This window comes from Callionymus lyra, chromosome 3 (genome assembly GCF_982586985.1).
Source record: "Callionymus lyra chromosome 3, fCalLyr1.hap1.1, whole genome shotgun sequence".
In the NCBI taxonomy this organism is placed as follows: Eukaryota; Metazoa; Chordata; class Actinopteri; order Syngnathiformes; family Callionymidae; genus Callionymus; species Callionymus lyra.
In genome coordinates this window covers 8,376,596-8,392,594 of record NC_141820.1, presented here as the reverse complement: position 1 = coordinate 8,392,594, position 15,999 = coordinate 8,376,596, and the positions used below count along the sequence as shown (strand labels likewise).

The 15,999-nt window shown below is 38.9% G+C and overlaps 2 protein-coding genes across 4 annotated transcripts; one reads left to right on the top strand and one right to left on the bottom strand.

Annotated features, from left to right (window-relative positions):
* The first annotated feature begins 906 nt into the window (after nt 1-906).
* On the top strand, nt 907-5,310 carry psmg2 (proteasome (prosome, macropain) assembly chaperone 2). Its single transcript, XM_087786330.1, has 7 exons — nt 907-1,202; nt 1,550-1,721; nt 1,826-1,884; nt 2,912-3,030; nt 3,098-3,277; nt 4,982-5,102; nt 5,179-5,310. The coding sequence occupies exons 1-7, from the start codon at nt 1,146-1,148 to the stop codon at nt 5,257-5,259; spliced, it is 789 nt and encodes a 262-aa protein (XP_087642456.1). The 5' UTR covers nt 907-1,145; the 3' UTR covers nt 5,260-5,310.
* A 74-nt stretch (nt 5,311-5,384) lies between these two features.
* On the bottom strand, nt 5,385-15,167 carry ptpn2b (protein tyrosine phosphatase non-receptor type 2b). 3 transcript variants are annotated; one of them, XR_015710731.1, is made up of 11 exons: nt 14,957-15,167; nt 13,272-13,362; nt 13,091-13,191; nt 12,733-12,831; nt 11,849-11,986; nt 11,541-11,750; nt 9,968-10,129; nt 8,054-8,205; nt 7,895-7,978; nt 7,666-7,787; nt 5,385-6,373 (listed from the first exon to the last, which is right to left on the bottom strand). XR_015710731.1 is itself a non-coding variant. In XM_087786320.1 (11 exons), the coding sequence occupies exons 1-11, from the start codon at nt 15,011-15,013 to the stop codon at nt 6,352-6,354; spliced, it is 1,188 nt and encodes a 395-aa protein (XP_087642446.1). In that variant the 5' UTR covers nt 15,014-15,167; the 3' UTR covers nt 5,385-6,351. The 3 variants fall into 3 exon arrangements, 2 of the variants coding, with proteins under 2 accessions (XP_087642446.1, XP_087642448.1); XM_087786320.1 differs by lacking the exon at nt 7,666-7,787 and adding an exon at nt 6,839-6,910; XM_087786322.1 differs by lacking the exon at nt 7,666-7,787.
* Between the last annotated feature and the right edge of the window lie 832 nt (nt 15,168-15,999).

The window sequence follows — 15,999 nt, the reverse complement described above, 5'->3', positions numbered from 1 at the left end:
ACAGGCTCAACGATATATTGTGATACTGTAGTAACGAGTATATATGTATTGTATTGTCCAGTACTTGACTCTGTTGTTGTAGTATTTACAGACCGCATGACTCTTGACGAAGTAGTAACTGCTTTCATTTGTTTTCAAACCAAAATATGTCCAAACATCAGCTTTAAAATCTGCTGGAGTCCAATGTATCCACTCGCCGGGATCTCGCCGAATTCCATTATTATAGCCGCATTGAATGCAATGACAGCTGCCATCTAGTGGGCAGAAGAGTAATTGCAACACAAAAATGAACGAACAATGTGATTATTAGCAAAATAGTTAATAAAAATACTAATTATTCAAGTGTAAACACGCTCCATTGATATATAAACATAAAATAACAATGATTTAAACAAATCAATAACGTGTTGACGAAATTTTTTAAATACCGTGAAATAAATATTGCTATATTTAAGTGTATCGATATTACACCTCGACTGACTGGTGATGATGCGTAACACTCAGTCGTGTATCGTCCATTACACTCACATATCATTGACCGAATTAAAATGTTTCCTTTTCACATATTCACAATTTGTACGTGTTGACAAATAAATAAATAAGGTGGTGCTGATAAAACCCCATTGATTGCAATTGAGAGGTGAGAATTGTGGGTAATCTGTCGCGTTGCATGTTGTTTTGCCTATTTCTTAACTACTGCGTCCACCTTTAAAGCTTACTATCAAACACTAAATCATGAAGACGTCAGTGAAGTGACAACATTTCTTCTGGTTCCTCTGAGAAAGATTGGGATCGGATTAATGACGTCATCTGCTGAAAAAGTCTCTCTACCCCTTTTAGAGTTTCCTCGACTCGGGTGTCTTTCGCCTGTGTGTAATAGTTCTTATTATTTAACGAGTATTTTGATTGCGATACTAGATATATACTCTTAATACTCGAGATCTATATCAAGGATATACAGTTATATTATACGGAGAACCTGAAATATTGTTCGAGTTCAAGTTGAACTTTTTACTCAGGCTTCATATCAGAGTACTATTTCCGAGTCCTGCAGGACCTCCCCCGCGCGAGCATGTAAACAGACCAACTTTCGGTTTTACCATTGAGAGAAAAGTGCTTTAGAAAAACAAACAAACCGTATAAAAATGTTCATCTCGTCGGAGGAGACACCAGCCTGCTTCAAAGGCCTGACCCTGGTCATGGTAAGGCTGAGATTCGATCGTAATATTTTAAACAAATAAAATGTCAATTCATCGCACTTGATAGTTAGCGTTAGCATTAGCCGAATGTGTAACTACATTAACTATAACTTAAAAGAGCATGTATTAATAAATGTTCTTTAATTGTTGTGGTTAATTTAAACTTTTAAGCAAAATAATCTGCTGAGTCATAAACATCGTAGGTATCTAAGATTAAAATCGTTGAATAAATCTGTTCTTAATGTCGAATCTGACATAATAATAATAATAATACTATAAAACTCTAACCAGGACGCATTGACTGTTTCTGAAGTTGATTCTCATTTGTTCATCTCTGTCATGTTCTCTAGCCGGCCGTGGCTGTTGGTAATGTAGGTCAGCTGGCAGTGGATCTCCTGGTGTCGACCCTGAACATGAAGAGAGTTGGTTATTTCCACACGGACTGTTTGATCCCCATGGCTGGAAACAACCCGTACACGGGCAACACGGAGGCCAGAGAGGAGCTCCACACTGCAGCAGAAGGTGACGTATAATGACAGACTCTTGTAGTTTGAATCAACACTCGTGTCTGGAACATGAAACCGGTCAAAATGCAACACTTTTCTCACGTGTTTGCTCTCCAACAGTTTACACGGCGGACGAGCTGAAGCTTGTTGTTCTTCAAATCCGAGCTCCGGTCGTACAAGTAAGTAAACATTTTTGCATCAGTGTTTATTCAGTCCAGACTCGTGCCATAAAACACACTTTTGATCTGGTTTATACTTCATATGATGACATGTCCATGATTCTGCTTCGATTATATTACTGTCGGTACTGGTCGTCAAAAAAAGGATCTTGGCTTCATTTCCTAGTGAGTGGATTGAAAATTAAAAACCTCTTAAAACCTTGAATATCATCATCACATCAGCAAGGTGTGTATTTGCAAGAATCTGTTCATACGATACGTGTCACGATACAGGGTCAATGATACAATATATCATGATACTGTAGTAACGAGTATATATGTGTAGTATTTTCCAGTACTTGACTCTGGTGTTGTAGTATTTACAGACCACATGATTCTTGACGAAGTCGTAACTGCTTTCATTTGTTTTCAAACCAAAATATGTCCAAACATCAGCTTTAAAAGCTGCTGGACTCACTGTATCCTCTCGTCCTCAGTCATCGTTGTGATCTTGCATGATTTCATTAGCTGCCGAGGACGTAATTACTGCTGCCGTCTATCGGCTAGTAAATGTTTAAATGTCAATTGTCAATAAAATAAGATAAAAATAGAATTATTTAATTTTATACACACTTTACTTTAACCCTTGTGTTATGTCCGGGTCAAAATGACCCGAAGGCCCAAAAACCAATGTGTTAGTGGTATCCCTTGTGTTGTCTCTGGGTCAAGGTGAACGACCTCCACCACTGCATATGCAATTAAACATAAATATATTCAAAGATAAGCTTTAAATGCTGCTGGAGTCGCTGTATCCTCTTTTCCTCAGTCACTTTATTGCAATCTAAAGCATCAAAAGTTAGAACATTAGTCGTTCATTTATTGTCTATGCTGCTCATTACCTTATGGAGGTCGCGGGGGCGAAAACATACAACCACTGTGGGAGGAAAACCGGAGTTCCCGGAGTAAACCCACGCTTGTTGTTCTTCATTTGTTCAAGTTTAATTTTACATTTTATATAAACGACAAACTTGTTTTTTTTTAATTGCAGAAAAAATCCAAAGAGTTCCGCCAGCTGCTCTTGTCTTGGATAAGAAACAGTGGCTTCTCCCGGACTGTGGTTCTGTCCAGCAGCCAAGCCTACCAGAGAGATGACGGACAGATGCAGGGGTTGGTGGTCCGAGAGACGCCAGGTTTGTATGGTTGGACTCACACGTGTGTGTGTGTGTGTCGGCAGCACCCCTCTGAGGTACCTGGCCACGCCCGCCCTCCTGAAGCTGTCTGCAGAAGCACTGAAGGAGCTCGGCTGGAAGGAGATGGAACGCCTCAATGGATTCCCAGGAATATCGGAAGAAAACGCGGAGCCCAGACTTCACATTCCAGGAGGAGGATTCACGAAAGGTCTTTTCAGCGACAGGTAACGAAGAACTTCAATATGATAATGATCCGTCAATCGTAGCTCACTCGCTCGTCTTAACTATAATCATGTTTGTCAAAAATCTGTTGCACACGGTACTTGCTCAGCATTACCATATATATTGATACTGTAGTAACAAGTATATATGTGTAGTATTGTCCAGTACTTGACTCTGGTGTTGTAGTATTTACAGACCACATGACTCTTGACGAAGTCGTAACTGCTTTCATTTGTTTTCAAACCAAAATATGTCCAAACATCAGCTTTAAAAGCTGCTGGACTCACTGTATCCTCTCGTCCTCAGTCATAACCAGGACCTTGCAGAATTGTATTGTTCCTTAAGATTCAAAGGACATAATAGCAAAAATCTGTTGATACGATACGTCACACGATACAGGGTCAGCAATACGATATATCGTGATACTATAGTAACAAGGATATATGTGTAGTATTGTCCAGTACTTGACTCTGGTGTTGTAGTATTTACAGACCACATGACTCTTGACGAAGTCGTAACTGCTTTCATTTGTTTTCAAACCAAAATATGTCCAAACATCAGCTTTAAAAGCTGCTGGAGTCACTGTAATCCTCTTGTCCTCAGTCATCACTGTATCCTCTCGTCCTCAGTCATCACCAGGATCTCGCAGAATTGTATTGTTCCTTAAGATTCAAAGGACATAATAGCAAAAATCTGTTGATACGATACAGGGTCAACAATACGATATATCGTGATACTGTAGTAACAAGTATATATGTGTAGTATTGTCCAGTACTTTACTCTGGTGTTTTGATACTATAGTAACGAGTATATATGTTTAGTATTGTCGAGTACTTGACTCTGGTGTTGTAGTATTTACAGACCACATGACTCTTGATGAAGTCGTAACTGCTTTCATTTGTTTTCAAACCAAAATATGTCCAAACATCAGCTTTAAAAGCTTCTGGACTCACTGTATCCTCTCGTCCTCAGTCATCACCAGGATCTCGCAGAATTGTATTGTTCCTTAAGATTCAAAGGACATAATAGCAAAAATCTGTTGATACGATACAGGGTCAACAATACGATGTATCGTGATACTGTAGTAACAAGTATATATGTGTAGTATTGTCCAGTACTTTACTCTGGTGTTTTGATACTGTAGTAACGAGTATATATGTGTAGTATTGTCGAGTACTTGACTCTGGTGTTGTAGTATTTACAGACCACATGACTCTTGACGAAGTCTTAACTGCTTTCATTTGTTTTCAAACCAAAATATGTTCAAACATCAGCTTTAAAAGCTTCTGGACTCACTGTATCCTCTCGTTCTCAGTCATCGCCGGGATCCCGTGAGGCGAATTAGAGGCATTTTATTGATACATTGCTATTAATTCTAGATATATTTTAGTTATTTAAGTTATTAGATATTTTCTTTCACTTCTGATCATAAGAGAGTAGGGGGCCTCGGATCTACGACCAACAAAAATGGCCATTTGCCATTATTCCGTGGCCCTCCATTCCATCTCAATATTGAAGGATGTCAGATAGTAAAGAATTAATGATCACATCAGATGTTACCACCAAAAAAATCCATAGAATATTCAACTACATAATATGAATATTTGTCAAAGACCTTAAGAAAGTATGCAGCAAGAATTGACCTCTGGTGACCCCTGGACCCCTTGAGTTTGAGAGCCCTGGTGTGATACCGATTGTGGTTCCAGCTGCAGCGAGGACGTTCCTCTGGCCGTCCTGCTGATCTTCTGCTCGGAGGGCGACAACATCCCTGACGCCTTCGCCCTCATCAACCACCTCGACGAGTGGCTCCACCTGCTGGACACTCCTGTGAGCTGCAGCTTAAATCAAAAGCGCTTTTGACCCGAAGTCTCGTGATATTTTAATAAACTTTTTTTGTTTTCAGGACCAAACGTCGAACAAGTGGAAGATCCCGCCTTCGTGGAGTCTCTTGTTTGGAAGCGGAATCCCTCCGGCGCTTTTTTAAAATGAACAGTGGATGAAAAACTCCTTAATAAACCTTTCTTTATCCAAAAAACTGCGTCAGGTCGAGTGAATACTTTTCTTTCATATTGTATCAGAAACGGTTCGACTCTGAGATAAAGACACATAGACTTAAGACGTATTTATTTCTTCAGAAAACCAGTCGTAGCAAACAATGTTTTTTTTTTTTTTTTAAAACAAGCAAAATATGTCATTTTTAACACTTTTTAAAAAAAGAAAAAAGTATGTACATCACGGAAACACTTTCCCTGGAGGGGGGGGGGGGGGGGGCACCTCGGAAAACCCTGCTCCGGGAATAAATTACTTCAAGTAAAGTCTTTTAGAAAAATAGAGACAGTTTCTGTTGTGGAAAAACAAAAAAGAAAAATTCCTCTTTAAAAATAGAAATAAAAACAATCGGTGACGCGAGTCTTACTGCGATGTGTGTGAAGACGAAGTTTTTCTTTCACTGAAGAACAAAATCCTGCAACAAAGTATTTTTGTAAATAATCCTGAACCAAAAAAAGAACATTTGGCAGTTTTTTTTTTTTCATTTATAGTTGATCATTTAAATAAAAGCTCGATTTCCCTGAAAAGACGATCTGGTCCTTTCAAAATAAGAGTATTTTGTCGGAAAATAAAACGACTTCAGTTTTAATCTGTGTTAATTCATGTCAACGAATTATTGAAGATTCTTTTATTCTAATTCACCAAAGAGAAGATAAATTAAGTGTAATCTGGAAAGTTGATTTGAGATCATTTAAGTTAATTTAAGTAAATATTTTCAACATCTTATGTGACCCTGAGATGCTCCTGCTCTCATTGAAGAAATGACAAAAAAATAAAATGAGCAGTTTCTAATCAGGAATTAAATCTGGAACGAAAAACAAAGTCTTTGACGTTTTAAAAGTAACAGCAGTTTCAAGAACGCTCAGGATTTTGCCTCCAGTGAAGGTCGTCGGGTCGAAGCGTGAGAAGTCCAGGCGTGAGTGACGCTGGTGTTCGTGATCTCCTGATGGTCTGTAAACAGGTGGCGGGGGAGGGGAGGCGGGGGGAGCGCTGGTGTTCCCTGCAGATGTGGCGTCGCCTCGTAACATTAGCAGTCGCTGGTTTTCACCCTGGAATCAGAGGTCAGAGGTCAAACAGCCGCCACAAGACACGCGAGACCGAGAAGCTCCCAGTGAAACGAGACGAGTCATCACCAGGTGAGAGAGAGAGAAAAAAAAAAGAAGCAGTCGTCGATCTTTCAAAAACCACTTCAAGTCAACACAGAGGATCATGAAGACCAGGTCGCGGTCGCTCGACTCTTCATGTCCGTTAGGATCAGGTTCCTCTGCTGATCCTGGAACCGTGTCTGGACCACGGGGCTCGTGTGGAGAACCTTGTTGACCCGCGTGGAGCAGCAACAGTTCAGGAAGCATCAGAGGAACCTCATCGACGCCAGTGACGCACAGAAATGTTCAACCGCTCGATTAATAACTGATGATAAACGAGGAAATCATGGAATACAGAAATGTTTCTGGGTTTTTAAACGATTGTCCTCGTAGAGTCTAATCTGAGGGATGATCCGAGGTCACACTCACAGTTCAGGTGCGTTTGAATGAAGGGTTGACGAGGCTTCACGAAGCAGCTGTTGAGGTATCACGACACCAGGGCTGTGAGAAAATGTCCATATTTTACTTAACTTCTTAACTTTTTTGTCTTTCAAATCCTATTTTATTGTTTTTTACATCATTGTTATGGTTTATATTTAATTAAGTTTGTATCTTGTATCTGCAATTAAATAATGAAAAAAAACAAACATAATTTGCAGCAGCAGTCATTACGTTCTCCTCAGCTAAAGTAACAATGAAATCCTGTATGATGACTGAGGACAGGAGGATACAGTGAGTCCAGCAGTTTTAAAGCTGATGTTTGAACATATTTCGGTTTGAAAACAAATGAAAGCAGTTACGACTTCGTCAAGAGTCGTGTGGTCTGTAAATACTACAACACCAGAGTCAAGTACTGGACAATACTACACATATATACTTGTTACTACAGTATCACTATACAGACCCTGTATCGTGATACCCGACAACACACCCCGTCATGATACAGTGAATTCAACTTGAAAAACACTTTCTTTGGCTCTGAATCCAATTCAATGACAACTGTTATCATTTTCGCATCAACAGCGACATCTAGTGGTCTTTCAAAAATCAAGCCACTGTATCATGAGCCGCTTCACGAGGCCTCGTCAACACATCACAAGTGCGTTCATCCACGACGGTGGCAGAAGCAAGACTCGGCACGACAGCGGTGAGTGACGTAAAAAAAAAAAAAAAAAAAGCCCAAACACAACCAAACCAGTCCAGTAAAAACCAGCAGTAAGAACACAGCAAGCTTCACCCAGGCTCTGGTCTCACACCTGTCACTGAAGGACTTTAACTAAACTGGCTCTCCGAGGTTGATCTTAAAAAAAGGGGGTCTGGGGTGGGGGGAGGGAGGGTGAAAGGCTGGACAGCTCACGTGCAGCAAATGCAGCCCAAACTGTCCGAGAAGAACCACAAATTAAAAAAGACCTCGTCAGTGTCGGTCCGAGTCCTGGACCTCCTGCTGTGATGTCACTGAGCTGAAACGATCAAAACCACCGTCACCTTTTTCTCTTCCGCTCCGGGTCGCTGGTCCTGGGTCTGCTGGGGGGCGACTTGGCCGAGACGCTGTCCTCCCGTCGTCGCTTGCTGAGACGTTTGGAGAAAAAAAAGAGGTGTTAGTGCGAGCGTGGTCCACGCGTGGAGCCGTGTGTGTCGACGCACTGTGTGGAGCCGCCGTCCTGCTCGTGCTCGGGTTTCTGCGCCTCCGCCTTCCTGTCGTCCGTCGGAGCTTCGCGGGCGCTGCCGTTCAGTCGCTCCGTCGGACTCTTGGTCTGTGGGGAGTCGGACGTGGACTCCTGCTCCTCCCTGGACAGCTGTCAATCACGCACGAGAAGAAACACTTAAACAAATAAATTCATTTTCCCGCCTTTGTAGTCAAGTTAACGTTTCCGTTTGAAGACATGAAATAATACATTAAAACCTGTCGAGTCGTTCATTCATGTCACAAACATTTGATTTCACTTCCTGAATATAAATACGATAAATAATGAATCACTTCCTCATGTCACCAAATAAAAAAAAACATTTCCTCAACATCAGTTGTTTAAAACTCAACGTCGTGATCATGTTTTTAATGTTAAAACTAAACAGGATTTTGTTTTAGAAAAGCGAGTCCGTCCGTGAAAGATGACGTAAAAAACTAAATGTATTATTATCAAGCACGAGGCATCGATGGCATCATAATAGCATCTTCATGAAGAAGTTCTAAAAACAAAAATACACAGAGCAGTAATAAAATACACATTTACATCTTATTTTGCCCTAATTGATCTGCGTTCACCTTTCTCTTCCAAAGTTCTTAGAAAGAAGACTGTGATTTAAGACGAGTTTGAAAAATAGCACTTTTTGCTCCGTGACGAAAAAAACGATAAAAGCTACAAAAGAGTCAAATCCCAGGTTGATAATTAGAACTTTTATCTACAGTTTAAAGCTGTAATGGAGTTTCTATGGGAATGTATGCCAGAGCAGGAGATGTTTGAAATACGACCCATTGATTCCTTAGGGGGAAATTTATCACGTTTTTTCCCCGACTTACGTCGTGGAAAATTTATATTCTGGTGAGAAAAACAATTTCAGTGCAAGTCTGACCGAGCCGCAGGTTTTAATGTATTTTATGTTTGTATTAACTCAACAGTGCGGGGTGTGAAAAGTGCCAAAAACAGGAGGCTCATGGTTCAGGACCAGAGGAGAGAAATCCTTCCAGACTGTTGCTCCTAAGCTTTGGAACCATCTCTGTGTTTGATGATCTACTGACTCCTTCAAGAAACATCTGTGTTTGATGATCTACTGACTCCTTCAAGAAACATCTGTGTTTGATGATCTACTGACTCCTTCAAGAAACATCTCTGTGTTTGATGATCTACTGACTCCTTCAAGAAACATCTGTGTTTGATGATCTACTGACTCCTTCAAGAAACATCTGTGTTTGATGATCTACTGACTCCTTCAAGAAACATCTGTGTTTGATGATCTACTGACTCCTTCAAGAAACATCTGTGTTTGATGATCTACTGACTCCTTCAAGAAACATCTGTGTTTGATGATCTACTGACTCCTTCAAGAAACATCTGTGTTTGATGATCTACTGACTCCTTCAAGAAACATCTGTGTTTGATGATCTACTGACACCTTCAAGAAACATCTCAAGACACTTTTATTTGTTCAGGCTTTTCCTTGAATTTCCAGAACTCCTGTGTTGTTATCAGTTTTATCTTGATCTTTAAAATATATACTTTATTGAATATTGTTTTGATTGTTTAAGCGCTTTGTGACCCTGGTCTGGAAAAGCGCTATGCAAATAAAAAACGTACTTACTTACTATTAGGCGCGTATTAGTGAGCTGGCGAGCAGTCATTTCCTTAAGTCAGAATGATAATAATCACATTTATACCAAAATATTTCTCCAGTTGCTCTTTCACACCGATCTGTCGTCAACTCATGGAGCAACATTAGGCGTTGTTTAAAACTGTATAATTAAGTCATTAAGTCTATATTTGGATCAGATCTGCAGCGTTAAACAGGTCGGTGAAGATCAACTCCTTCATCATGAAGTGGATCCTCTGGACGGTGGCTCACCTGTAAAGAAGAGTCTTGGACGAGGCTCTTGGCTCCCTCCAGGACGGCCATGTAGGAGAAGCGCAGCTGGTCTGGTGTTTGGATCAGACCCATGCGGAACTTCCTCATGTCCAGCAGAACACTCTTGATGTCCACAGACGACGGCGCTTTCCTCTTGTCCAGCTGAACGAGAGAAAAGAACAAGAGCATGTTCAGCTTCTGTGTATCACACTCAGAACCAACATGGCTGAAAAAAAGCTCTACCAAATATATATATATATATATATATATATATATGACACTAGGGTCTCAGATAAATAGCTAAAACTATAATGTGTTTTACAGTTAATTATGTATCTTTATATACATATATGTATATAAATGTCAACATTTTTCTATACTTTAATTACATTTTAAAATATATCATATACCCGCTGTTTAATTGATTTTTCTTTAGCACAAGGTACTAAATATTTAAACATATTATAACAAGCTACAGTCAGAAACGGAAAAAGCGACTTTGTTCACACTGCTAAAAACATGAATCCATGTTCATTATTTAACAGCATTAACTTCCAACACAACCACAGAACTTGGTGAGAGACACTAGTTACTGCACTCTTACTTATATTGCCAACAAAACAGAACTCCCATGATGCCTTTCCACACAGTGAACTCTAGTTAGTGAGAGTCCGTCGCTAAAATACTTTCATTTAAATTCTACGTCTGCGTTGTCAAAAGTGATCGACAGCTGTGGTTGGTTGGTCTGGACGACAAAGCAGTCAGGTCACGGTTACTTAAGCTTAGGAAAATGGTGTCACAACACAATCTGGATCTTGTAATGCGTTTGTTTGTGTCTTCTCGCCTGGACTATTGTAACAGTTTATTTTTGTGTCTAAACAAGAAGGAGCCGTCTCATATGCAGTTCATACAAAACTCTGCAGCCAGAATTCTGACCTGCTCTAGTAGAAGAACTCACATTTCCCAGATCCTTAAAACTCTTCACTGGCTTCCAGTTTCTTTCAGGATCAACTTTAAAAATTCTGGTTCTTACTTTCAGATCTATTCATGGTCAGACCTTCCATCAGTGATCTGATCCAGACTTACACCCCAGCTCGGGCTCTGAGGTCTGTGGATCAGAATCTACTGATGGTTCCTGAACACGGTTCAGGACCAGAGGAGAGAAATCCTTCCAGACTGTTGCTCCTAAGCTTTGGAACCATCTCTGTGTTTGATGATCTACTGACTCCTTCAAGAAACATGTGTGTTTGATGATCAACTGACTCCTTCAAGAAACATGTGTGTTTGATGATCTACTGACTCCTTCAAGAAACATCTGTGTTTGATGATCTACTGACTCCTTCAAGAAACATCTGAAGACACTTTTATTTCAGCTTTTTCTTCATTTTCTGAGACTCCACTGTTTGTCTTATGGCCTTTTAGAGCTTTTAAATGTGTAGGTATTTTAATACATATTGCTTTTGATTGTTCTAGTGCTTAGTGACCCTGGTCTAGAAAGACGCTTTATTTACAAATAACTATTACTTACTCACCGACTTACTTATTTCTTCAACATCACAAGCTCAAAACTCACCAAGACCAGACAAGTGTCCACGAGGGAAAACGTCCCCGAGCGTCCGATTCCTGCGCTGCAGTGGACTACGGTTGGACCGTGATCCACTCCCAGAGCTCCAGACTCTCGCACCTTATACAGGAAGTTGAGGAAGGAGGCCGGCGACTCAGGGACCCCGAAGTCAGGCCACGTGGTGTAATGAAAGTGGAAGATTTCTCTTTTCTCCCCCGTCTGAGGAAACAAAACCACATTGTGTTAGTTTTCCACGTAAAGCATTAAATGAGCATTAAAAGTATGAAAACGTCACTTTCGTGAAGAAACTACTGTACTTTGAGATTGTGCAGCTCCAGAACTCTGGTGGTGTAGTAAGACTTCCTGTCTTCCGACAACAACCTGACCAGGAAATTTGTTTCACCAAAATCCATTTCATTCTCTTCCGACATGGGCCAGTACTGCGCACACTTTTCCTGAAAGAGAAAGATCGAATCAGCAAAAAACTCAAAGACTGATTGAAGTTTATTTGGCTGTATATTTTAATCATAAATACACAAAAAAAATTCAATATCTAAATATACAACAAAGATAACATCTGCATTTATTTAAAAGTATTTTCCATCAATTATTGATCCAATTCTGATCATTTACTTAGAAAATAAACTTGTAAACAAGTCAAAACTGAGTAAAACACAATGTATATGTATTTTTGTGGACTTAATGTTGATTTTCTTGGCCCCATTTTATTTTTGCCGTTTTTTATCTACACCTTGGTTCACTTAAAAAAAAGGTTGGGGTCTCCTGGCCTAAACTATTTCTACTTCCCTTTAAAAAATAACAAGTTGCAGCAATACATTAAAAAGTTTGTAATGCGTGTTTTTAAGACATGATTGTTTTTGTTTATCCTGCCGTTTAGCATTTAAATACGTTTTCTACTACAATGTAAACACACAATATTCAGTGCGTATTCTTGTTTATTTCAGATGGAATTTAATGGGCAAAATAAAAGCGATTGCTGGGAAAACACATTGACATCATATAATTTGGAAAAATGAGGTCAAGATAGTTTTATTGTCAATTTTACAATAAGTGTAAACAATACAATACACAGAGTTGTAATGACTGTACTCGAGGGCCAACTGTGCTACAAAACAAGTATAACAACTATCTGTTATAAGGAAGAGGATCAATGGGATTTTTTTTTTTTTAATTAACTTACCGAGCCTTTTTCAATGACCCTGTTTAGCATGATGATGGCTTTGGTCTTTTGTTCCCATACCATGAGCCAGAAGTGTCCGCATGTGTTGCTGAGAGGTCCCTGTGAAGAAAACAAACACACCAAAAAAAATAAACAACTGCCAGGAGGCAATGAAATGATCTCAAAGAGTCACTTCTTCTTTGACATAACTTTGGTGTAGATGTTGAAGCTGGAACGCATTAAACGTCACTAAACAAACAAATATTTGACTTGAGTGTGGAGTTGATTGTGTTGGTTTATTATTTACAAAAATGCACTATATTTTTGATGATTCAAAAGCCGTCAGTGGTCTTCATCGTGGGCAAATCTCTGGGCGTACCTGAGTCAAAATGTAACGCTTCTGAGCTTCCTCCACCGTCACCAGACTAGCGTTGATGTAATCGTTGTCCGTGGCTTTCAGCTTCACTCGACTGTGATCGACTGCACAAGATCAAAACACCGTCAAACACGTGCAAACAAAACTCTTGTGCGATATGTACTCCAGGCTGAAACATACTCACATGGACTGACGTCTCTGTATCTGTTGCGGATTCGATTATCTGGATATTTGGCCACTTTAAAGGGGCATTCATACGATTTATTTCTTATTTCCTGGACACGACAGATGATGGTACGTTAATTCATTTGCACAGTAATAACCTGGGTGCAATTACACTGGAAAGTACATATTCATATCTACGCCTATTACACACAATTTATACACAGTATATTATACATTTCAAGTATTTTTTTTCTGTCTTGTGAAAGTTTGGTTAACCTGAACATTTTAGAGTTTCACTTCACCCACTGTCTTCTAACAATGTGGCCGGATTAACTGCAGCTAAAAAACTATTTCCCCTTTTTTTTAAATAAATTAATAAAGCAATAATTTGTCGGAACACATGAGGAAGAATGTTGAAGGTATGTGTGTATTTGCCGCTTCCTGAATATCGTCTGTGGTCGATCGGTGCGTTTCAAGTTTGATTGCACAATCTGAATAGCTGTCGGACCCTTTTATTTTCCTGTTCAACTGCGTTGTTTTCATCACGACTACACAACAAATACGTAGAACACACGTCCTACTTTATCAAGATTACTTTTCGGGATTGATGAAGTACTAGCGAAACAAATCTTTGACTTTCTCTGAAGTTTTCACTTGACAAATCTCACCTGCAAACGTCTAAGGCAAGTCGATTATTCATTGAAATCTCCATTATTTTATAAATTAAACATTTATCTGCCAAATATTTTTCAAATTGATCGACTGAGATTTTGAACCCGTGGATAACCTGGTCGAGTCCTAAAAACCCAACACTAATTTCATGAAATTATTCATTTAAAAATACACTCTAACTGTGCTTTATGTTGCCATTCCTGTATATTTAAACAACTTATTGCATGTTTTTTTAATCTGGGCTATGCATTCTTTTTCAATGCATATTTGCAGAGACAAATGTTCTAAATCAACGTTAATTCAGTGATTAGTATTTTTCAATGACACCAACCTTTTAAAAATGTGATTAATATTAGGCAATTCATGATATTTTGAAAGTCAGATTCAATAAAAATGTCACACCTAAAATATTGAAATATTGACCATAAATGAGTTTAGTTTTACTCGTTTTAATAATCCATAACTTTCTTAATATTTTACACGTATACTTGTATCACTGGAATCGTCTTTAGAAGACATGTCTGGTAATACTGCTTTCATATAAATCCATTAATCTTTGGAGTTTTACACACATACAAAGTTAAAAGTCTTGACTATACGAAGTATTTATAAAACTACATTAACGCAATAACATTGCCAGACACAACAAAAACGAAAAGCCCAAGCATGTAGAAAGAGGACAAAAACTATATTATTATGAAACACTGAAAAATCCCTGCATCTTACTTTAGGTTTATTTAAAAAAAAAAAAAAAAATCACGTGACTGCCGTGAAGCATGACGTCAGTTACTGTTACTCTACGGAAGCTTCAACTTTCAACGTAATACACACAAACATTATTTATCCTAAAACCGGCGATGATTCGCGTGTCAATTCATGTCAAACCTCGCGTGGACACCGAACACTAAATCCCAGGTCCGACTTAGACTCTAATTTGAGAACTTTTAACGGCTTTCCGGGCTATTCGCGCACTGTTTGTAAACGAAGTCACGCATGCTACATGCTACATGCTACCTCCGCTAACACACTCACTAGGTAGACTTTCTGCCACCGGTCTTCGGACTCGATGTCTTCAAACTCCCGCTCCATTTTTCTCCGAGGTAGTGACGGTGTTGCGTGTGCGCAGCGTGGTTCGCTCGGCTATCTACCTCATTACCGACGGAAAGAGACCGAGGCGAGGCATTTGTTTGACTTATCGGAGCTGTTAGCTGCAACCGTTAGCTGTTTGTCTCTCTGGAGTTGACGTCTGAGGCGCGTTCGCCTGCGCATGCGCGCGCACAGGGAGCCTCCGAGTGATGACGTCGCGTCATCTGTCTGAACGAAAACAAATAAACAAGAGGTTTATTTTATTTATTGTTTTAAAAAATATATACAAAATGCAATACTAAAAGTGAAATAAAGATTAAAAATTGAAGAAAATTAAATAGGAATTATTAATAAAATACAATCAATCATAAATGAGTAAAATCATAAAAGATCAATAAAGAAATGAAAAAGGACTGGAGATGATTAGCAAATTTAAAAAAACACGATTAATTCACTGTTGTTTTTTTCTGCAAATTGTATAAACATCCCTGTCCTACCATCACTCTCGTCTCCACTTGTGCATTAACTTGTTTTAGTTAATTATTTTAATAGCATTGTTGATTATTTATTTCATTTTGTTGATTATATATTTTTATTTATTATTTTTTAAATGTCCTTTCATTGTCTACTTCATGTGTTACATCGTGGGTCTGAGAGGACTACAATTTCATCTATGCTGTATGTCTTGATACGTAAATATTTATATTTATTTATATTAGGATATTTGACAAATAAAAGAAATTGAACTTGTATATTACACTAATTCTATCCCGAATTTCTTTTCAAATCTAATCAATTTATTTTGTCTAGTAGAAGAGCGGAACAAAACAACTGTACTTTGTAACAACAACAACAACAACACAAACAATGCCATGCAAGTATTAAGTTGAACCTTTTTAATGTTCAACAATATTATCTGAACTCAACGTACATCGTTTTATATTTAACTATTACCTAATGTTCTAAACCTGTGTTTTCGCAAATTTTCG